General features: G+C 42.8%; 1 protein-coding gene across 3 annotated transcripts; it reads left to right on the top strand.

Moving 5' to 3' along the window:
- Window positions 1–7,496: 7,496 nt before the first annotated feature.
- Window positions 7,497–24,708, top strand: erich3 (glutamate-rich 3). 3 transcript variants are annotated; one of them, XM_076880779.1, is made up of 14 exons: window positions 7,497–7,742; window positions 9,056–9,149; window positions 9,241–9,366; window positions 9,484–9,555; window positions 9,677–9,805; window positions 15,744–15,902; window positions 16,181–16,381; window positions 16,708–16,888; window positions 17,001–17,187; window positions 18,155–18,378; window positions 18,473–18,613; window positions 18,802–19,155; window positions 20,352–20,486; window positions 20,568–24,708. In XM_076880779.1, the coding sequence occupies exons 1-14, from the start codon at window positions 7,723–7,725 to the stop codon at window positions 23,771–23,773; spliced, it is 5,229 nt and encodes a 1,742-aa protein (XP_076736894.1). In that variant the 5' UTR covers window positions 7,497–7,722; the 3' UTR covers window positions 23,774–24,708. The 3 variants fall into 3 exon arrangements, with proteins under 3 accessions (XP_076736894.1, XP_004555118.3, XP_076736895.1); XM_004555061.3 differs by having other exon boundaries at window positions 18,155–18,384; XM_076880780.1 differs by lacking the exons at window positions 7,497–7,742; window positions 9,056–9,149; window positions 9,241–9,366; ... (1 more) ...; window positions 9,677–9,805; window positions 15,744–15,902 and having other exon boundaries at window positions 16,284–16,390; window positions 18,155–18,384.
- Window positions 24,709–24,711: the final 3 nt, after the last annotated feature.

Here is a 24,711-nt window from a genome sequence, read left to right as displayed (position 1 = left end):
CGGTAGGAAAAAGTCGGAAAACTGATTTATGTTCTTGTCTCGAGTTCACTGGGAGACGCCAAAGGTGAGAAAAAAGACATGAGCATTTTAACATGAAAGACAATCACATCTCACTCCAATTGACCGTCTGTGGAAAACCTGATATGAGCAGATGTTGGGAAAGATGGAGATCTGAGTGTGTAACAGTTGCATGTTTTCATTTTCAGCGTTGCACGGCTGACTTCGAAAATGTTTTGCGTGATATGGACCAGACAAGAACAATTTCTCATCTGTCAACATACTTACAAACTCGTTCTGCTGCTGCACTGCTTTACATCTGACTGTGGGTGGCGGTTTGGGTATATACAGTCTGTGTATAGGTACTCAAGCATATTGTATGAGAGGTTTAAAGTAGGTGATGCACAAAAGGGTTTAGGTTAGAAGTTGGGTTCACACTTTTGGATCATTGTGGAACCAAAGAGCAAAAGTAAGTTGGTTTTTGTGCTTTTCTCTGACAAAATTGGGGCTATTAATGGATTCATGTATAACTCATATTACATATAAAAGTAGTTTCCACCATAACAACAGTGTTTAAACTCGTTTTAGCACTTTGTCGCCAGGCAAAGTTAAAGGTTAAAAGTCACTTTAGCTCAGTGGCCACATACAGCCCAGTTTGATCTGTCGTGGGCCAACCCTGTAAAACCGAACACATGTGAGATTAGTGTATAATTCCTCTTTCTTTTAGTGAAAATAAGTTTGTATGCATTTCAAATTCAGTAAAACAGATGATGAACAGGCTAAGATTTTTCTTTTTTTTTTAAGTGCAGGTTCAACACCCAAGTTTCTCCACAATCAGTCGGTCTGCTGTCATCAAATCAAAGAATTGCATCAACACGGCTCCCTGGCTGAACCACCTTACTTTTGGGCTACGGCAGCTTTGTCTGTTCAAAAACAGTATAACCAGTGAAGATGATGATGATTCAGGATAAAATGAACAATTCAGACAACCACACGGAGAATGTGATCACTTTCTATAGGACTTGTAACACAAGTTACAAAACAAAGTGAAAGGTTGTTCTATGCAGTGTTTCTATTCTGCAAAAACCTTCCAGGTGGCCAGATCGGACCAGTCAAAAAAACATACAAAGCACAGAAGCCTTTCAAAGTAAAAGACATCAAAATGTGTTTAATATAGTTCTGAACAGATAAATTAGACTGATTGGTATTTCCTTCATTTCATGCACTTTTTATTTTATGCACAACCTGAAAAATAAAATAAATAATTTGGCACAGCCCAGGAAATAAAGAACACTCAGTGCAACATACAGTGCAATAATACACACTGATAAGTAAAATAAGATAACATAAGTAGTAATAAGAAATGTGACGGGGTAAAACGTCCATCCTCACTTATATGAAGTATGAAAATAGGAAATGTCTGCTGTGAAAATCCAAGCCCTGCGCGTAATTGTTTTGTTTTTTTATGCAAAAATTTCTCTACATACAAATTATATTTTATTATTTCGTGAAAGATTAATTTCCGAGGACACACAACATCCCCTAATATAGTAAGAACAAGGAATGTGGACGAGTCTCAACCAGTGAAGCACTGAGCGTTTGACCCTGACCAGTCTCTCTAAGAAACTCTCCTAATTGGCTACTTCCACATGGACCTTTGCTTTCTTTAGAGCTGCAACTACTCGTTTATTTCATTGAAATCAGTCCAAATTGGGGTGGTTTACAATTGACACAACGAGTTTGGCATGACCTTTTCTCCTTGCTGTAAATGGGTACTCATTGAATTTGAAGGGGGAGATGGGGTGCTGGAGGGTGGGAGGTGGCTTGGGGGGGGGGTGGAGGAGTGTGGTTGCATTAGGTGGGGTGGGGGGGAGGCGAAGGAGGGATTGGGTGGAAATCACAGCAGTGAAAATGGCAGTGCAGTGAAAGAGGGGCCTGATTGCATTGGGACAGCATGTGCGAGGGAGCAGCATGCTCAGCCCAATCAGAGCGACACAAGGAAAAAGTGCTCTTATCAACGAGTAATGGCCCACTTCACAATCACACAGGCACAAAACTGTTCTATTTAATGCTGATTGCAAAAACTGCTCCCCCCCCCATTTCTGAACCGCATGACTCCCCGAGATCTCCCTGCCACCTCCCAGCTTACAGCCAAGACCCTTTCCTGAATGGAATTTATAATCACCCCTCTTCCATTTCCACGCTAATTGTTATTTTAAGACCTGCGTTGTGTATTAGGTGTTTAGTGCTGGTGAAATTTCTGCCGTGATTACTGTGTTTATTGTGAGCGTGAAGACAGAGCCATCTTAATCCCAGCAGCTTGACAGGTACTGAAAGTTCAAACAGGAAACTCACCTGCCCGGCTCGTTCACCTTTAGTGTACATCTGTACATAGAAAGGTTATTGATGAAGTTCCACAAAGGATGCTTCCCATGCGGCTCTGATGACTGATGACAGCATGTCATTCCTTTCAACTTCAGTCCCTGTTTTTAAATTTTTTTGTATACGAAACTGTATCTTTAACAAGAACAATGATCTATCTGCCTGTCTAGAGAAAAAGATCGATAGATGTGTGCACTACCTGCACAGGTACAGCAAATACCTAATCAGCCAATCACCTAGCAGCAACTCAACGCATTTAGGTGTGCAGACATGGTGCAAACAACTTGCTGAAGTTCAAACCGGCCGTGAGGGTGGAGAAGAAAGGACATTAAAGTGACTCTGAATGTGGCATGGTTGTTGGTGCCAGATGAGCTGCTGATTTAATGGAGTTTTCTCACACACAGCCACCTCCAGGGTTTACAGAGAACAGTCGAAAACAGAAAAAAATCATCAGTGAGTGGCAGCTCTCGGGGAGAAAAGGTCGTGTTGATACAAGAGGTCAGAGGAGAATGGCTAGACTGCCTCGAGCTGAAGGGAACCACTTGCTGCAACCAAGGTATGCAGAAGAGCATCTCTGAGTGAACATCACGTGGAGCTACAGCAGCAGAAGAACAGGAAACTCAGGCCACAGTTTTTTGCAGGAAGACTGTAAAAATGTTGTCTATCTGATTAGTCTTGATTTTATTTCGATTCCCTTTGAATGGTAGTTTAAGAATTTGGTGTAAACACCATGAAAGCATGGATGGTGGTGTAATGATGAAGGAGAGCTTTTCTTGGCACACTTTGGGCCCTTTCATACCAACCGAGCATGTTTTAAACACCAAAAGCTGCCATTATATATACAACATGTCCATTCCTTTATGGCCACAGTGTACCCACCTTCTGATGGCTGCTTCCAGCAGGATAACACTCCATGTCACAAAGCTTACATCATCTCAAACTGGTTTCCATAACATGACAATGAATTCACAAAGGCCTCCACAGTCACCAGATCTCAATCCAGTAGAACACCTTTGAGATGAGGTGGAAAAGGAGATTCAAATCAACAACAAATCTGCAGCAATTGTGTGATGCTATCATGTCAATATGGGCCCAAATCTCAGAAATGTTTCCAGTACTTTAGTGAATCTGTGCCAGAAAAGATTATTTGTTACATGTGCGGTTAACTTTGCTTCAGGATAATATTTGTGAACAGTCACACACTGCAGTTCTGCTCATTAATCCTCAGCTTATCAAGCTGAATTTATCAAATATACGTGAAAAAAAATTCCCCCAATTCTTAACCAGGGAGCATTACAGATGGTGTGCAGGTATGGCATGTTGAAATACAGTTTCTGATGCCTAAACATACTGTGGTTCTTCTCTCAGGCAGGACATTAAAGACCCTGCTGAACGTCTTTACTTGTAGAAGGATGCTGACAAGAAAACCTCCAAGAAAAAGGGGGATGCCGTTCAGCAACAGCATCAATTCTGACCACTGACCCTCCTGTGCACACAGTGCCGTGATCTATTTATAGGTTGCATGTCTGTATCTCCTGTTGAATATTTGAACCGTGTAGAGCAGCTGAGTACAAAAGCACAGATTGATCCTCTCTTGTGAGCCAGACAGTAGCATGGCTCCCCTCCCTGGCTAACCCTGGAATTGACAAGCCATCAAGTGATTATGAAATTGAGCTTTTTCAGAGAACTCAGTGATGTCTGACATTATGTGTCATACAATAACAACGTAATTAGACGCTGGAGGATAAGAAGCAACTGATGCAACACTTAATTAATCAGTAATACGGAAGATAAACATTTGAGCAAATATACCGTTTACATTTGCTCAAACATTTAATGAAGCGCTGCCTTCAGACCTGAAACATGCTACTACATCAATATAAAAATTATGGTGCATTGTGGTAAAAAATAAATAAAAATAATAATAATAATGTTTTTTAAAAAACCCATAATTACAACAGTTGTTCACATTTCCACAAGAGGGCCACAGAGGACCTACAGACCCCACTCCAGTCCCACTGTGGATTTATTGATGGTGGTGGAAAGCGATGGTTTTGCCACTGGACCAGTGATTGTTCAGGTCTACGGGTTTAGTACAGCTCACATATTCAGCCATCACTAAGAATCAGTCATGAAGGAGAGAGCACTGATTTTCACGCCACTGTAGCTTCCACTCAGGGAATTTCCACAGCAGCAGGACTATGCTACACTCACCATTTTAGATTCCCAGGGACACTGACAATGCTCGCTAGTAGCATCACATTGTGAGCATAAATATATTGTGTTTTATTAACTTTTAATATTTAGCCCATTAACTTAACTCCTTTTCTATGTTTGTTTGTTGATTTGTTGCAATCTGGCAGGGATAGCTCAGTAGGTAAAGTGGTCGCCCCATGATCGGAAGGTCAGCGGTTCGAATCCACCTAACGGCTACCCTGAGTTACCCCTGAGCAAGGTAGCGTCCCTACACACTGCTCCCCGGGCGCCTGCTTAGTGGGCTGCCCACTGCTTCACTGAGTGAATGGGTCAAATGCAGAGAAAAACAAGTAATTTCCCCATTGGGATCAATAAAGTATCCATTATTATTATTATTATCTAAACAGATTGTTTTTGAAATGATATAGTGGTGTTTAAAGATTTGCTTATTTTAGTTCTGAATAGAAAGCTAAACCTAAAACACTGTGATTTTAACAGTCCCAACAACAGCTAAAGAGGGACCCTTTAAACAAATGACATAAAAATATTAGATTTCTTCATGTTTTTATTAAATATAAAGATCCAATATTACAGCTGTGAATTTCAAAAGCAGTTATGCAGAAATATAAGAGAGCCATGGGCTGTAAAGCAACATTACATAAGATGCTAGAGGTTCTTCAGATTTTAATATTTGATCTTCATTGATAAGAGAACAACATGATTGTCTTACAAACAGACAAATGTTATGATAAAGTTTCTTCAACTTTTGTAACATTATGGGCCAAAAGTTGAATAAGTACTTAGTTACTAATGAAAACTTGCAATACAACTTGTATCTTATAATACAAAGTTACAGTTAATCACGCATGCCCTCACTCAGTAAGGTTTTTGGACAAAAACAGGTCTTAAAATGAGTTAAACAAAACCTCAGATGAACAAAAACACAGAACACTGAGAAGCCCAAGAGTTATATCTCAGGCTCTGGAGGCCTCAGTAAATGTTAAAGTTCATAACAGGGCTATTTGAAAAGACTGACCAAGTTTGGCTTTTTTCCTCTGCTACCAAAGTATTTTGGAGTCAAATGTGAGGCCGTCTGTCCAACAGCCAAAACTTGGACCAAACCAGATCATTCATCAGGACGATGATCATAAGAACAACAACAAATCTATAAGAGGCTGAATGAAACAGGAAAGGATCAAGTTGTTGCAATGGCCCAGTCAAAGTTCAGACCTCAGCACGGCTTTAATGCTGTGAGGAGACCTTAAGACAGCTGTGCATAAATATACTTGCAAACACAGAAAACAATTATTGCTTCTGAAGGTGCTTCAGGTGTACTTGGTTTTTCACACACTGCTTCTGTGCACATACAAATTCTTCATCTAAAGCTGTATTAAAATAATTAAAAACCTGGCATTCACATGAGAACAGTTTTTTTATTACAGGATATAAGTTGTATTACAAGTTTTTAAAACATAGAGAAATAAGACTTAAACCCTCTGTCTGTACTTTCAGCTTTAAAAAGTGCTTTACAAGTTGAAAACTACTACAAAGTACATACACAGATAAAAGGTAGGTAGATATATTAAAAAAATAAGTACATTACTTATTTAGTACATAGTCAAACATGGTTCTTAAATCTCAATCTGTGCAATAAAAGAGCATATTTATATCAATTTGATAGGTTTGTATATTTCACTTCACTGCATTAGTAAGATAACTTTGCACAAAAAGTTAAGCTTTGCTTCACATTGAAGCTTTCCCTGCTATTAGAATATCTATCACTTATAATCATATATTTTATGTCTCAAAAGGGCTTTTGTCCATTTGTCAAAAAATATATTTTGCAAATGTGCTTAAACAAGATTTTCAATGTGAAACTTGTAACTCCATCCATCCATCCATCTTCATCCGCTTATCCGAGGTCGGGTCGCGGGGGTAGCAGCCTAAGCAAAGAGGTCCAGACCTCCCTCTCCCCAGCCACCTCCTCCAGCTTGTCCGGGGGAATACCAAGGCGTTCCCAGGCCAGCCGAGAGATATAATCTCTCCAGCGTGTCCTGGGTCTGCCCCGGGGCCTCCTCCCGGTGGGACATGCCTGGAACACCTCGCCCAGGAGGCGCCCAGGGGGCATCCTTGCCAGATGCCCGAACCACCTCAGCTGGCTCCTTTCGATGTGGAGCAGCAGCTGCTCTACTCTAAGCCCCTCCCGGATGGCCGAACTTCTCACCCTATCTCTAAGGGAGAGGCCAGCCACCCTTCGGAGGAAGCTCATTTCCGCCGCTTGTATCCGCGATCTCGTTCTTTCGGTCACTACCCACAGCTCGTGGCCATAGGTGAGGGTAGGGACGTAGATCGACCGGTAAATTGAGAGCTTCGCTTTTACACTCAGCTCCCTCTTCACCACGACGGACCGGTGCAGCGTCCGCATTACTGCAGCCGCAGCCCCAATCCGTCTGTCGATCTCCAGCTCCCTTCTCCCATCACTCGCGAACAAGACCCCGAGATACTTGAACTCCTCCACTTGGGGCAGGAACTCATCCCCGACCCGGAGTGGGCACTCCACCCTTTTCCGGCTGAGAACCATGGCCTCAGATTTGTAACAGATTTGTACAAACTTGTAACTATTTTTTTTATTTATTTATTCATTTATAAAGCACATTTAATAACAACAGGGCGTTGACCAAAGTGCAAATTAAACAGTGGCATTAATAACAACAACAGATAACTAACTGCTTCTTATTTTGTTTTCTCATCATTTAAGGTTACAATAAAATAAATAATAAACAAATTAAGGAAGCTAACCGACAGAAGTAGTTGGTGCTCTTAATGGAAAAACTGACAGATGTATATAAATCATTAGTTTGGGACGGACGTGTGCGTGTGTCAGTGGGAATCTGTAAGTGGAAACCAGCCCTGCTGGCAGACTCGTCACGTGATTCGCCATGGCAACCAGGGACTGTCATCAGTTCCGCTGTGGGAGAAGTGCAGCTTCAGTCCGACTCCGCTCAAAATTTACCTTCCTCACTTTATAACAACTCCCGTCTGTTCTGACATCACGTAAACCTGAACGTCTCCCAACGAGCACCGAGTGCCCTGCCTCCATATCTCAGACGCTGGGGGGGATTTTAAAGAGAGGGCAGACTGAAAGCCATGAGTCACCTCAACTCAGGGTAAGAGCAATTTATGTGTTTTATTCAAAGAGGAGGGAGCCGCTTGGTTAAAGCTGCGTGAGTTTTGATTCCCCCCCTCGGAGGCTTTACGCCAGTTAACCTCGGCACATTTCTTTTCATGTTTTTCAACTGCTTGAAAAGCTGGAAATTGACTTCATGCTAATATTAAAGATCTAGCTGCATAATAGCAAGAACGCCCATTTAACTCTTAAACTATGCCTGCCCTGCTTATAGAAACAGTTTAAAAGTGGTTGTGAGTCACCCACAGTGTCTGTCAATATAGTCAGCAATGAGGCAAATGTTATTGTGTGTGCTAACGGGTCCACTCAAACCCATAAATGAGTCAAAGAAAACTCCATAGGCAGCTTTGCTACACACTTTATTATGAACAAGAAGTGTCACTAGAACCAGAAAGAAGCTGAAACTGAAGTTTCACCATGAATTCAGATTTGAGGTTTTCCATCTAATGCTACTTTTAATGCACCACATTTCAGAGGAAAACACTCTCAGTGGTTTTAACGCAATGCACAGCGATGGGTGACAGACTTTAAGTTAAGGAAATACAAGTTTAAATAGTGTGTGTATAAATAAGTGTTAAAACAAGGATACGAGATGTGCACACACACAGGTGAGATTCTCTGTGCTGCTGCGTTTTCCCCCATACTGGTATATAAGAGAATGCACACAGCATGATTTTTGTCTACAGGATACCTTCATACTGTAACATAAACTATTTTTTTAAAGTGCTTGACTCCTTATTCCTTATTTGCAAAGACTAATAAGAGCTCATCAAGTTCTGTCATGACAAGTAGGATGCCTCTTAACTGCTTTGCAGCCATGTGCCTCCACTTCACCTGCTCATAAAAAACTCACGTCTAGAATGACAGTTTTAAATGCAGTGCTGTGATCCAGGGCACCAGAAACAAACAAGCCCAGTGCACAAAGAGGAGGCAGCCCGGGCTAAGTGTGCCGTTCCCTCTCATTCCTGTAGGTAATCAGACACCTGTAACAGACTCTATAATTGTAAGATCCTGTTGTGTCGTACACAAATGCCGGTGGAAATCAAATCTGTATTGGAAAAAAAATACTGCTTTCACACAGGCCGCTCTGGGGACGAGCTGATGTCTCGTTAATGAGGACAAGAGAACAACTGCCAACAAACAAACACGGCGCTGTGCCCCAGTAAAGCATTTGATCAGGGTTCCGGTTTTCCGATAGCTTTAATCAACACACGGCTTACACGCTCCCCCTCACCTGAACTGTGGCTGTTTAGTGCTGACTGGGATTAAATACTTGTGTTTTTGTCTCTGCAGACTTCTTTCGACCTACAACAGCCTCACAGACAAACATCTTGCTGGATACTTTAGCAGCACTCGAATCAGGAGACACCTGCAGAGAGCGGGACTGGTGCGTTTAGGTTTTTAAAGCAAAATTATGAAATTCAGTTAAAAATATCGATCGACGGGTTGAATTTTGTTGATATTATTGTTGTTATTAGATCACCAGGAGTGGGCGCATTGTCCCGGACAAGGAGTACAGACACAAGCTGATCCAGAGAGCGCACCAGAGACACGTTCGAGAATGTCTGGCACAGGCTATTTTCCACAAGGTGCTAGAGATGGAGGTGGGAAGAACACGATGTAAATGAGACAAAGTCAAAGGAAAAAACACTGTCATGTAATCTGTGTAATTTTCCTTATGCAATAAATCCTGATAATTTGTCCTTTTTCCACCCACACAGCGTCTCCACCAAATCGAGATCAAAAGAAAACTGGAGGAGTTTGCAAGGAGGGAAAGAGTGCATAAGATCAAGGTACGTCTTTAACATATAAACACTGCTTTGCTGCCCTATTTTGTAGGATTCCTAATTTATACTGGAAAACTTCTCATATATCACTACATACTATATAATGATGAATGGTGTTGTTTGGCAGGTGGAGCGCTCTAAAAGGTATGAGGAAGGCATTGTCCACATCCTGTCTCCACACCCTCCCGAGGGTGCCAGGGGCATCCGGAAACAGCACTCTGGGCCCGAGGGGGAGCACTCTGACTCCTCTGAGTCGGTGGGTATTAAATCTACTGCTTCAGTGTTTATTGTTTAAAGTGTGACTGTTTAATTAATCATACAAAGTAGATTAGTGTCTTTAAACATGATACAATGATAAAAAATTACACTGATGGTTTTATGAGAATTATGTATGAGTTCGAAGCAGCAACCTTTTGTTGAAGAAGCAATTTTAAGCTCGTCAGTGTAAGTGGGAGAGACGATTATTTATGTATTTATTTGTGGAAATAGATGAAACTGTAGTGTACACTGAAACTGGGAACAGAACTGCTCTGATAAATAATACATTCATTTAGTGCAATAAATATATAAGAAATCAGCGTTCTTTTGTATATGCAAGTACTGACTTTATAACAGATGTTAGATAGATATAGATACGGACATATAGATAAGATAAGAAAGCACACCCTTTCTATTCTATTAAGGTTTTATGCACATAAAACAGAATAAAAAGTCACTAGGTTGTAAAAAATCATTTGAAAAACAACCTCAGATGAAAAGCAGCACATTGTCCTGATATATTTAACAAAAATGAAGCCATAAAACAGAATCAGTGTACCAACTACACTGTTCCTCCTTCCATGGGAGGCTAAGTAGCAGACAGGTGCTGCCTATCAAATGCAATTAACTCATCATCAGCAAGTGTGAGCATCTGTAAAAAAGCAGAAGTTTTGGCAGTTTGCTGGTGTGAAGCCTTCAGGTGCGTGTTAACACAAAGCCAAGGGAGGAGGACATCAGCAATGAGTATAAGTCGAGTTTCAAATAATTTGAAGTCCATCATTCTACAGTGAGAAAGATCATTCACATGTGGAAAACATCCTTTGGACAGATGACACCAAAGTGAAGATGTTTGGCCATAATGCTCAGCACCAAACAAAGAACATCACCACAGATACCTCGTGTTAACAGTCAAGCACATTGGTGGAGTTGGGTTTGGGCTTGTTCTGCAGCCACAGGCACCTCCAGTCGTTGATCCCTTTATACCAGTACAAATATTCTAGAGTTACAAATGTGAGTCCACCTGTCCAACAACAGAAGCTTGAACCAAACTGTGCCCTGAAACGGGAAACTGAGTCCAAGAACAGCAGCAAACCTACAAGAGCGTGACTGAACAAGAAAATCAAGGTGGTGCAACAGCCCAAAGTCCAGACTGCAACCCGACTGAAATACTATAGAGGGACCTGAAGAGAGCTGCATTTAAACAAATGCCTGCAAAACTCAGTGAACTGAAGCAACACTGTACAGAAGAGCAGGCCGAAATTACTCCCCAGCGATGTGAGAGATGAAAACAGTAAACTTCAAGTTATTGCTGCTAAAGGTCGTTGAATCATGGCGTGTTTCACACACTGCTTCTGCATTTTGGTGTATTTTGTAGGAAATAAAGAAACATACAGTGTAGTATGTCCCGTTGTTCATCTCAGGTCACCTCCTTTTAAGGCTTGGATTATATTTTTATTATGTCCTTAGATTCTAGTCTAACTCTTAAGAAGCAAACATCTTGCATTTTCCAAAATGTATAACTGATTATTTCATTGAAGAACTTGCATTTAGTCAATTAGTTAGTCAACTGTTTTGTTTTGTTTCTTAATTGTCATCTTATAGACGGGCAGAAAAAATTTGCATTCTTTGTAACACAAATAATGTTACCTGAGCAAACATGGAAAATCTGACCTGCAGGTAAGGAGATGATGTCCAGGTGAGAAACTGCTATAGTGTATGTTATAACCTGTGCATCCTGATAGTTGCCATTTTAGTATGAAGACTTCCAGCTTCAGCTGTTTGTTTTGTGCGCAGACGAGTGTTCAGAGTGAAGTGCTGGGATTAGCTGTGTGTTATCTTTGAAACATAAAAAGTCACACACCTTGATGCCAGAATAAATAGAGCCAGTAGAATAGAATAGAATAGAATAGAATTCAACTTTATTGTCATTGCACATGCACAGGGCAACGAAATGCAGTTTGCATCCATCCAGAAGTGCTTTAGTGATATAGATATATTACAATATATATTAGCAATAATATAGATATGTGAGTATATTACAGAAATGGGTCTATTATGGTATGTTATAATGTACACGGTATGAAGTATGTTGTGAATATTCTATAACTATAAGTATGTACAGGCTGTAGTGAGTACAAGCTATGTACAGGATATGAACAGGATATAAATATGAAAAACTATACAGAATATGAAATAAATAACTTTACAGAATCTGGGATATACAGCTATACAGAAATGGGAACTATGCAAGTTGTAAACAGTTGTAGGATTAAAGATTATTGAATGTACAGAATGATTATTTACACAGAGCTATACAGTAGTGCAGTTAAGATAAGTGAGGGTGTAGATAGTTTCTACAGAGGCTATATAAAGTGCTAGTGGTTGTGAGTGGTGGTTCAGTCCATGTTATTATTGTGTTTGAGGGTACAGTTGTCCATTGTGGGTGTGTGTATGTTCAGTCCATGAGTTTAACGTGGGTCAGATGTCAGGAGGCAGAGTTCAGGAGTCTGACAGCTGTGGGGAAGAAGCTGTTCCGGTACCTGGTGGTCTTAGTCCGGAGGCTCCTGTGGCGCCTCCCAGAGGGCAGGAGGGTGAAGAGTCCATGTGATGGGTGACTGGGGTCTCTGATGATTTTCCCAGCCCTTTTCAGACACCGCTTCCTGTAGATGTCTTTTATGGCAGGAAGTGGTGCTCCGGTGATGCGCTGGGCAGTTTTCACGACCCTCTGCAACGCCTTCCGGTCCGAGGCAGAGCAGTTCCCGTACCAGACTGTTATACAGTTGGTCAGGATGCTCTCGATGGTGCAGCGATAGAAGTTCACCAGGATGTCTGAGGACAGGTGGTTCTTCCTCAGAGTCCTCAAGAAGAAGAGGCGCTGGTGAGCCTTCTTGACCAGCTTGGAGCAGTTGGTCGTCCAGGTGAGATCCTCGGAGATGTGGACTCCCAGGAACTTGAAGCTGCTCACACGCTCCACAGCCGTCCCCTTAATGTGGATGGGTGGATGTGGGTCAGCATTCCTACTGTAGTCCACGATGAGCTCCTTGGTCTTCTCGGTGTTAAGCAGCAGGTTGTTTCTGTCGCACCACTCAGCCAGACGATCCACCTCCTCCCTGTAGGCGGCCTCATCGTTGTCACTGATGAGGCCAATCACCGTGGTGTCATCTGCAAACTTAATGATGGTGTTGGAACCATCAGCAGGTCTGCAGTCGTGGGTGAAGAGGGAGTAGAGGAAAGGGCTCATCACACAGCCTTGTGGTACACCGGTGTTCATTGTGATGGTAGATGAGCAGCGGTTATCCAGCCGGACATGTTGGGGGCGGTTGGTCAGGAAGTCCAGTAACCATTTGCAGATGAGGGAACTGATACCCAGGTCTGTCAGTTTCCTGATGAGTTGTGAGGGGTGGATTGTATTGAATGCTGAACTGAAGTCTATAAACAGCATTCTGGCGTAGGTGTTGTTGTTGTCCAGGTGTGAGAGGACAGAGTGCAGTGCGATGGAGACTGCATCCTCTGTGCTCCTGTTCCGGCGGTATGCGAATTGGTGGGGGTCCAGGGTGGGGGGGAGACAGGATTTGAAGTGTGCTAGGACCAGTCGCTCTAAGCACTTAGTGATGATGGGGGTGAGTGCTACTGGGCGGTAATCATTGAGGCAAGATGGGTTGGAGTTTTTGGGTATCGGGACGATGGAGGTGGATTTGAAGCAGGCCGGTACCACAGCGTGGGCCAAGGACAGATTGAATATGTCTGTGAGCACTCCTGCAAGCTCCCCAGAACACGCTCTGAGAACACGCCCGGGGATGCCATCAGGGCCTGCAGCCTTGTGGACATTGATCCTGCTCAGCACCGCTCCTACATCGGTGGGGGAGAGAGTCATAGGTTGGTGGTCTGGCGTCATGTCTGCTTTGGTTGTGGTTGTGGGGTTCCCTCGCTCAAAACGAGCATAAAAGTTGTTGAGCTCGTTGAGGAAGGAGACATCAGAGGATGCGGGGGAGGGTTTGGTGGTCCTGTAGTCTGTGATGGTCTGGAGTCCTTGCCACATGCGTCGGGGGTTGGAGTTGGAGAAGTGTTCTTCTACCTTCTTTTTGTAATGGTGTTTGGCTTTTTTGATGCCCTTCTTTAGATTAGCCCTGGCTGTACTGTAGGCGTGTGCATCTCCTGACCTAAAGGCAGTGTTGCGGGCCTTCAGGAGGAGACGAACATCCCGGTTCATCCAAGGCTTCTGGTTGGGGTACATGGTTATCCGTTTCTGGGTGGTGACACTGTCTGTGGTTTTGGAGATGCAATCCAGTAAAGATGAGGCGTACTGGTCCAGGTCTGTGTGGGTGAACATATTCCAGTCTGTGTTTTTAAATCTGTCCTGGAGCACTGCGTCTGTCCCCTCTGGCCACACTTTAATTGTCCTCACAGCAGGTTTCACACGTTGGATGAGTGGTGAATACCGAGGTGTGAGGAACAGGGAGAGATGGTCCGATTGTCCAATGTGGGGGAGGGGTGTGGCTTTGTAGGCTCCAGCCAGGTTGGAATACACATGGTCTAAAGTCTTGTCTCCTCTGGTGTGGCAGGAGACATGTTGGTGGAATCTGGGGAGGACTGTCTTTAAGTTGGTGTGGTTGAAGTCGCCAGCAACAATAAAAGCAGCCTCGGGGTGTTTATTCTGGTGTTTGTTAATGGCTGCAGAAAGTTCTTTCATGGCCAACCTAGCATTAGCGTCGGGGGGTATATACACGGCAGTGAGTATGATCGAAGTGAATTCTCTGGGGAGTTAATAAGGTCTGCATTTGACCATTAAAAACTCCGCATTAGGTGAGCAGTGACTCTCAGTAGTAGTGGAGTTCATGCACCAAGCATTGTTAATATAAATGCACAAACCTCCACCTCTGGTCTTGCCGGAGTCATCTGCTAGCCTGTCGGCTCGGTGTGTGTGGCGTCCTGCTAACTCGATAGCATTGTCCGGGCAGCTGTTGTTCAGCCATGTTTCGGTGAAAAACATGACATTTGAGTCCATAATCCGTCTGTTGTTAGTGATGGAGAGCCGTATCTCATCCATTTTGTTTGCCAGAGAACGGACATTGGCGAGAAAAATACTGGGTAAAGGCAGCCGGTGTGGTGTTAGCTTTAGCTTAGCCCGTAGCCCTCCGCGCCTACCTCGCCTTTGTTTACGATCTCGGCGCCGTCTGCGTGCACTTCCGCCCAGCCGGGGAGAGTGGGCAGCCTCCGGTGTTCTGGAGATCTCTGGGATGAGTCGGAGATCGGCGATAAAACTGTTGGAGTTGTGAGTCCAGATGTCCAGAAGCTCTTGTCTGCTGTAGGTCAGCAACGCACAGCAATTCTGGACGAATAATCCGGTTAAAAGTAGATAAAGAGAGACACTGAGCCTCGCGTTGTTCACGCGCCGCCATCTTGGAAAGTAATCCTGTCTTTGACCCCACCTTAACTCAACAGAAATCACATACTAAAGCACGCTGAGCCTTGCCTGATATACATCGATGGGGATTTGTTGCTAATAGCTAATATGCATCTTGAATACGTTTATTGTCATCATGATTTCTTGTGAATTTATTAAGAAGTTTGCAGTTTTTAAAAGTAGTGGGAGACGTTAAAGATCGCTAACAATAAAAAATTTTTTAAAAACTATTTAAACAATGTGATTATACTACCAAGAATAAAATATAATTAAAAGATAAAGATTAGATTAGAAAAGAACTGCTTTTTACATTCAGCAACGAATGACAAGCCCGAGGAAAGAAAAGTTTGAATAGCAAATACGCTTCATTTCACAAAACACCAACATAATGAGCAGGTCGCTTTGTGTTAAAGGAAACACAGTATGGCATCACTGTAAAAGCGCACCATAGTGACGGTTCAGGAGCAGTGCAGATTAGCAGAACTGCATAATTAGCAGAATGCAAACTGAATGTCTGTAACGCGATTTTTAGCCGAGCTCATCTCGACCCAACACGGCCCCGGGGAAGATGCAGAGGCCCGTGCGCTTGAAACCGATCCACAGTAACAGCACCACGGCTTCGGTCAGACACAGCTCCCCTTACAGACTGCTCCAATCCTCTCATGACAACCACCTGCCATTCAACTGCACTGTGAGTGTGAGACTCAAGATACTCACCTGTATATGAGTCACAGCGTTTTCTCTGTAGACAAATTAGATTTTCAAGCGATATGAAGTTGCAATTTCTTTTTTTTCAAACTGTATTTTTGGAAACTATCTATTAGAAGTGTAGAGATATAGATGTAGGCCTCAGCATGAAAAATAATTGATAGAATCACACCTATAGTTCACTGCATGGAGAGAAGCCACAATCACAGAGCATCAGTATCAGCAGAACCAGAGTAAAGACTTCATTAACCTTCCTACCAGATGGACAAAGAGCCTCGGAGACGTTTGACTGCAGTGGAGGCCTCCCATGGCATCTCGCCCTATTGCCTCCCAGTTATCAACAACTTTGTCACTCCGGTGCCTCCAGCTACGAAGAGGAAAGAGAGAGGGTTAAAGGGCACTGCCAGCAGTACTGTCAGAGGCCGCAGACTGCGCCCGACCACCGCCTCCAGTGGAGCTGACGTGAGTTAGGTCTTTATCTGTCCTTGTTATTTCCCTGGCAACAAAAGTATCCACAACAAACATTACACTGCACTTCCTTTGGATAAATCGGGAACAACAAATAGCATTTCCTGTGCATGGCACGCATTTTCTGAGACAGTTCATGACAAAGTTGACAAATGAATAGTATTAATGCGTCCTTGATTATATTTATGATATAGAAACAAATCTCATCCACCTCTGTGCATCGCTAACATCAGAGTTTGGATCAGGAAGTTCAAATATAAATGTAAAATATCTTTAATCAGTAAATAACACACCAAAAACGTGTCACTTTTTCCACCCAGGACGCCCCACTGCTGAGGAGCTCTGTTCACCAAAGCAGAGTGTGTGTCAACATGGTGTACTTTGGCAAAACGGTGCGTCTTTCCAGCGACCTGACCGACATGAGGGACGACGTCAAAGTGTTTCAGCAGCACTGTGGAGGAGAGAACCTGTGTGTGTACAAGGGAAAGCTTCATGAAGGGGGTCAGTGTGTGAAACCGGGTTGTGTTTTTTGGATTTGTATATGTAAATATATACTGACAGATACCCCAAACCATTCAGAATGGCTTTTTGTGCCTCATCATTTCTGCTTCAGAAACTTTCCAGTTTATTTCACGTCGACACAGAGGCTTCCCGTTCAGCTTGACCTTCTTCCTGAATGGGCTGCAGGTGGAGCGGCTGAGCTCCTGCTGCGAGTTCAAACACAGGAAAGGCTCACGACTCGGCGGCAAACACGGGCACTTTGGCTTCACCGGCGTCGAGGGGGCCTCTCCATGCTACAAGTGAGATCTCTACAGAAGCTTTAACCTCCTAGGACCTGGCGTCCACATACGTGGACATCACATTTTGGGTTATTTAGACCAAAATACTCAATTTTGCTCTTCAAAGGCCTGATATCCACTTACGAGGACATTGTACTGCTACTGTTCTATTTAAATTTTAAACGAATATCCTCATATGTGGCTCTCATTTTTCTCAGAAACAAAAAATAGGTAAAAAAAAATCTGGTAATTCTTTGTTTTTACATTCATCAGGTCAAAAGGTTGAATATAAAACAAAGTGAACAACAAAAAGGAGACATGTGAAAGGAAAAGTTTAACATTTTTACTCATGAATAAATGATAAGCTTCTGTCAGCCACTTTAGTTTAGCATATAAACTGCGTGTAGAGAAAGCAGAGAGCCTGGTTTTGTTCAAAAGTAAGTACAACAAACATTACAGTCTTCTGGAAACCAAACCATGTAGTGTGTATTTAGTCTAACAGGACCGTGTTTGAGCTTTAAACGGGCTGGCAGCAAAATTAATTGGCATTTTTCGACCATATAAACTGTTTTCCCCATTTTCAAATGTTATTGCACATTAAACTAATGGTCTGCTAGTTGTAGCTCTATATTTAAGCAGTCCACACTGGCTAGAGTGTCCCATAGATGACCTTTTTTTGGAGGCCAACTTAGAAGTTAGCCCGCCTTGGTTATCCTGGAAAAAAAGCCGGTGGGATTTTGGATAAATCCACAAAATAAGCTCTGTGGAAAGAAACTTTGTGATACACAGTTTGTTCAACAAGATTATCCCTGCATACTGATGATTTTAAAGTGAAATTAGAATATAAATGAACTACAACATAGGCAGATTACTGTGTTCAGTGTGGTGGTTTGAATGCACCCCACTCGTTCTCTGGGTGGTTTATTGATTTATTTATTTAAACAGGAACAAAATTACTTTTTAAACAGACTTCTTGCTCATTGTTCAGATGCATCATAGCAATGGGACTGGACAAAAAGCCCACTCCTCCACCAAAGAGGATCAAGGAGGATACAAGAAGAGAGGAATCAGTCAACAGCCCAAAAGATGAAGGTGAGATGGAGACGGAGAGGACTGGGGAGGATGCTGGCTCCCACTTGGAGGGTGAAACCAGTGAGCCGCAGAACATGGAGACTCCGGTCAAAGAAGAAAGAGCGCTCGATGAGGAAAAAGGTAGAGGTGGTACAAAAACTGGTGCATCTGAGCACAAACTAAAGATTTGTGTGCCGCGCATACCGAAGTCTGTATCTATAATTCTCTGCTTCAGATTATGAAGAAGACTTTGAAGCAGATGATGAGGGAGCTGCAGAGGAGGCAAAAGAAGAGAAATCCCCATCTCCAACCAGTGCAACAGACAGGCAGGTTAAAGAGAGGGATGCCTCTGAGACTGACAATGATGACAGGGATGGTGGGTGAATCACCTTAGTTGTACACATAAAGCTTAAATCCCTGTACAATGTTTAACTATTTAAAATCTTTTTTTTTTAAGACACAAAGTATTTTAATTACAGAACAAAACCATCTTTTGAAATGTTTAAATGTGCATTTTCCTTCTTGTAGAGTACTTATTGGTGTTCATGTGTAACTTTCTCGCAGACATGAGATCTCATTCAGGCTCCAGCTCCTCGGGCAGCGAGCACGACGAGAGTGATGCTGAAGCCACAAGAGACATCAACGAGGACAATAAGGCAAAGCAACAGAAAGAGGACAGTCAGGAGGAAACCATCGCTCAGCCCGAGGAAAAAGATGAACCAAATCCAGAAGAAGATGTTGCCACGGAAGCCGAGTCTTCTGCGGCCAAAGACTCGCACATGGACAGTGCTGGGGACAGCACGGAGATAGAAATATCTGACACCAGCGTCCCCTCAGGAAGTGAGACTAGACAGAGTGATGACAAAGATGCTGAGAAGCCTGTAGAGGAGGGCAACCAGGAGGAGGAACACGAGAGAGGTGAGTAAAAAACAAAGAATATACAAAAACACAACATTCAAGACCACCTAGTTAGTCACATGTTTTAAATACGGCGCTGTAATACAATCAGAGCAGAATAGCTTAATGTCATACTGCTACAATATCATCAACGTGTAATGATTAAAATAAAAATTTTAATAGTGGAAAAATACATGTGTGCCATCGCAATGATTCGTTTTCTATCTGATCCACATTTTATTTTTTTACTTTTTTCCACATTTTTTATATACTTTTGTCTTGGTTTGGGTTTCTAAAAATAATGTGTAAATATATAGTTAAGTAAACAAAGGCAAGCAACACCAGGGGTGAAACTGCAATCAGCGAAGAAGAAGTAAGCAGCCGTGAAGAAAAAATCCCAGTATTTGCATACTGTAGAGCAGCTCAAAATATGCGTCTGTGACGAGCTGCTGCATATTCATTCATTTATCATAAGAAATCTGCTTTTGCATGACAAAGAAAAGCAGATTTGCTTTGTTTTTCCCTTCCTTCTTTTTACCTCGAATGTTTTCAGGGCGCAGTAAGTTACTTTTCCACGTTCTACAGCAGAACAAGCAGAAATGGACGAGAATCACTGACTTCGCACTGTTTTTGTGTTTTCACCTGGAAGGATTAAAGAGATATTTATCTGTCACTCAAATACATTAAATTCCTCAGTCATTTAACCTCCTGTGACCACATATGTGGACGTCACATTTTGGGTTGTCTGGACCAAAATACTAAATTTTGCTCTACAAGGGCCTGATATCCACTTACAGGGACATTATACTGTTACTGTTCTGTCGAAATTTAAATGAATGTCCTCATATGTGGATCTCAAAATCAGGTAAAAAAAAAATAAAAATCAGGTAATTTTTTGTTTTTACATTCATCAGGTCCCAATCAGCCCAAAAAGCAAAGAGAAATTAAAAATACATGTCGTGAAAGAGTTCAGGTCTTAGGAGGTTAAAATTCTGGACACTTCTTATTTGCTCCTTGACCCTCTTTGAAGCAGGAGTGGGTTTTTGTCCAGTGCCATTGCTATGATGCACTTGAACAAACGATGTTTGCTTAAAAAAGGAGATAAATAAATCTGCACTGGTGTTTATTGTTGTTGTTATCAAAGACAAATTAATTTTGAAGCTTTAACATGTCCCAGAGAAGGATGATCACAAGTGTCCTGGTCCTTATTTTTCAAGCCAAATCTGTGCAAGAAAAACTGTCAGAAGCCATACTGAAGGAGTCCCAGTGCAGCTCCGAGCCTGAGCTGAGTGACACCAGCACTGAGGAGGAGGAGGAGTCCACACATAAAGGCCCTCAACAGGACAACAAAGGTATCAGATCTTTATTAGAATTAATTCATAAACTGCACAAAGACTGTTCTTTATTTTGAAAGTCCATTTTGTATTTTGCAGATGCAGCTCCAGTCAAGCTTGTCACGCCTACAGAACAACAGCAGACCATTGCAGAAGAGGCAGAATGTGAAGAAAGCGATGCTGGTGACGTGGTGGTGGCACAGACACAGGAAGATTTACCCGAAACCAAAGAACAGAGTGGAGATGATGAGCAGGAGCCTCAGGAGAACAGCAACAGTACTGAAGATGAGAAGGTTGAGCAAGATGACAAGGCTGCAGAAGAGGAGGATAAATCAGAGGAAACGGGTGAAGCTTTGCATCCTTCGAAAGAAGAAAATGTGACACAAGATGACAAGACAACTGAGCATCTTGAAGAAACCCCAGCTGAAACTGCTGATACTGAGGCTGCAGAGGAAGAGGAAGGAAAGGAGAAAACCGCTGAGGAGACTGACGTTCAGCATGACGAGACCGGGCAAGGGGCAAAAAGCAGTGAGGAGGATGAGTCATCAGAGCCGGATAAAAAGACTGATGAGACAGCAGCGCCTGATAATGCAGAGGCAGAGGCAGTGACAGCCAGAGAAACAATAGAGATAAAAGCAGAGTCCTCAAAGGAGCAAGAGGCCCTCAGCTATGAAGAGGCACCTGTAAGTGACGCAGAAAAGGAGGAGCAGGCAGACAGCGAGGACAGAGCTGCAGGGTCAGAAACCGAAGTCAATGCAGAGAACTCGAGCAGCTCGCCAAGTGGGAGTGGAGAAACCACAGTTGAAAAAATAGGAGATAGAGGTGAGGAAAATGCAATAGAAGAAAGCAGTAAAGATGACATTAAAGAAGAACAAGTATTAGAGGATGAGAGTCACGAACAGTGCGAGCTGCGAGAGGAGAGGAGGACTGGAGCACCTGAGGAAACAGGTGAAAAGGAAGACAAAGAGAAAACTGAGGAGGGTGGAAAAGAAGAGGAGGAGAAACAAACTCATGTAACCTCTGATAAAGGAGAAGATGAAAATACTGGGAAAAGAGATGATGATGATGAAAAGGTTAAAAATGAGGAAGAGGGTAATGAGGAAAGTAAGGAAGATGAAGGGACAGACAAGCAGGAAAACACAGCAGAAAGTGCTGAAAATGGCTTTAAAACAAAGGAAGACGAAGAAGAAGCTGTGAAATCTTTGAGCGAGGAGGATAAAGTCGCCGATGACGAGAAAGTTGAAGAAAAGACAGAAAATGATGAGAACAGTGAGTGTGTTGAGAACAAACTGGAAGAATCTGAAGTAGGTGATAAAAGTGAGGGTGACAATGACAATGAGAGTAAACCAGCTGTTCAAGAAAATGATGATGAGGCAGAAAAATCAGAAAATCAAAACAAAGCTGAGAAAAGTGAAGACAAAGAGAAACATGATGAAGAGGATGACAAGGAAAAGGACATAAGTGAAGCACCTGTAGAAGAAGGAGAAGAAATATCTGAGACCACAGAAGAAGCTGAGAAAAGTGCAGACGTTGGTGCAAATGAAGCAGCAGATGGGACTAAATCAGCTGATGAGACGCCAGAGGCTGAGAGTGTTGAGCAAGATGCTGGAAAAACCAGCAACACGAGTGAAAAAGAAGAAATTAATGCTGAAAACGGGGAGATCTCTACTGAAGCCGAGAGCAATAATCATGAAGACGACGGAGAGTCTCAATTAAAAGACAAAAATGACTTGAAAGCCAAAGAAGAGGGTGATGAAGAAAGCAAAGCAGACGGGCCTGCTGACGACGAGAGCGCAGACATTAAAGAAGTCGCAGTGGAGTCTGAAGAAGGTGCTAAAAAACACGATGCTGACGAGGTTGATCAGGCTCCCGGGGCTGATGAGGTAGAACGTGATGCTGAGGGTGACAGCGTGGAAAAAAATGATGAATCAACTCCAAGCAACTCACAGCCTGAGACAGCAGGTACAGAAATGAAAGCGGAGCCTAAATTAGGTGACAGAAAAGACGGCGAGGAAGCAGAACAAGATCAAAATGGCAACAAATCTGACTGTGATAACGAAAACAAAGAGCCAGACTTGGTAAAAAAGGAGAGCAGCGCTGAGGAAAACGTGGATGAGGTCGCAGCTGTTTCTTCAGGGAATCAGGAACAATCACCGGTTGCTGTTGACTTAGATGTTCTGGCTTCCAAATTAGATGAAGAAAGCAAAGATACAAAGTCTGACATATGCCCACAGACTGACGAAAATGCAGTTGGTGGTGATCTCTCTGCTGCCGACGGAGAAAATGGAGTAGACGCAGAAGATGCGAGTAAGGCCTCGGAGGAAGGAGCAAGTGTGCTGCTCAAACCTCAAAACAATGAGGCTGATTATACAGAAGAGACTGTCGCAGCTGGTAGAGAAAGTCCAGAGGCCTTGGCAGCAGAAGACAGCACAGATCTAGTCAGTAACTGGGTCAACAAGCACCAGTCATCAAAGTTTTTCGAGACATTTGTTGAACCACTGGAGGATATGAGGGAGGAGATAACTGACACTCCAGCGTCCAGCTCAAATAAAGAAGAGACAAAATCTACTGAGCTGCCAGGATCAGACAGTCCACTCAAGATGGTGAGGGTGTCTGAAGATGAGGTGAAAGCCTACAGGGACGCTGAAGATGAACTGCAAGTGGAGGAGAAGGCTGAAGTGAAAGACTTAATACTAAAACCTCAAACTGAACAAAGTGAGGAGGAGTCTGCAGCCTTGCAGAAGATGAGGTCAGAAGAGCACAAAGGAAGCATGGGATCTCTTCAAGAGTGTAACGGTCAAGAAAGTGCAGAGAAAGGAATTAATGAGGAAAACGCTTTTTCCAAAACTGAAGTGGAAAGCACTTCAGGTAGTCTTCATTCAGCCACTGAAAAACCTGCGAGTGTTTCTAAGAGCCAACCTGATGAGAAAACTGTCGATAACAACTTCAATGTAACAGAGCCGCAGACTGAAGAAGGTAATCAGTCCACGAGCCCACTTGGAACCGAAGATGTCAATGAAACGTGGGGAAAAGCAGACGAGCAAAGTCGAGAAGTTACAGAAACAACTGATTTTACAACATCGAAGTCTGACGATGGAAGCCCGGAGGACTCGCGCAATGAGGAGATCGAAGGCAAAGCGTCAGACAGGAGCGTCAGCAGAGACAGAAAAGACCTGCAGCTGATCGAAGACATCAAACACACGCTCAGTAAAGACCGGCTGAGCGCCTTTTCAGTGGATGACACGTTGTTTGCTCACAGTTCATATCCTTTACTGACTGCTGCGAGTGCTGAGAGCGGGCATTAGAGCCGCTCCGGTCAGAGTGACAATGAGGGAAAGTGAAGCTTTACTACTTTTTTAGTTTTTAATTTTACAAAGACGCCTATGAAGTCAAGTTGTACAAATGAAAAGTCTGCAGATTCTCGATGCACAGACAATCATGTGGCTTCAGACAAAATGTGACATGCGCGTCAGTTTTTCACAAAAGCCCTCCGCTGTCTCGTGCTTTCTGCTTTTAAATTACAGCAGCCTCGTAAACCGTCATCATCTTTCACCATCAAGAATCCACATAATGAGTTTTGACTGCTGCATGAAATGTTTACAATAGATCATCTCTTCCTTTTGTTGGTAACAAAGAGCTCTTGGTTGATATGAGGTATCGTGTACAGATGCTATCAGCTATCACCTGAAAACAGATACTCGCGCACTCACACTCACACGTGGTTGAATAATTCATAGATGTTGGACTCCCACGTCTTTAGCTTGCCCCAGGTACTCTTTACATTTCCATTGACTGGGTACAAGTGGTTCAGCTTTAGCAGAGATCTGTAATCGAACACTGTTAATGGCATCATCAGTCAGTCAGCACACTCACATAATTACGGGATCGCAGTAGCTAGGAGAATATACAGTAGAACAACAAGAACGCAAAGCTCAATCTTCATCATTAGGCTGATGATAATTAGTTTGGTGGTGACTAGGAAATGTCAAATGTAAGCTCAGTTGTTGTTTGTAATGCTGCTAACTCTACCTCTACTTCCACTGATATGTTTAACATGTATTTGCATTTCCCTTTTGTCTTTTTTTACGGCTAGCTTGGGTTTGTGAGGCTTAATCGTTTCATTTGATATCTGTCAGTAACCGAAAGTTTCTGTGATTTTCCAGCTAAAAATAAAAACAATCAGACAAAAATAAAATACAAAGTTTTCTGTATTTTTTTTTGACAAAAAAATGTCTTTACATTT

The sequence above is a fragment of the Maylandia zebra genome, linkage group LG23, assembly GCF_041146795.1.
Source record: "Maylandia zebra isolate NMK-2024a linkage group LG23, Mzebra_GT3a, whole genome shotgun sequence".
NCBI lineage: Eukaryota > Metazoa > Chordata > Actinopteri > Cichliformes > Cichlidae > Maylandia > Maylandia zebra.
Note: the sequence above shows the minus strand (reverse complement) of the source record. Positions and strands in the feature narration are given on the sequence as shown.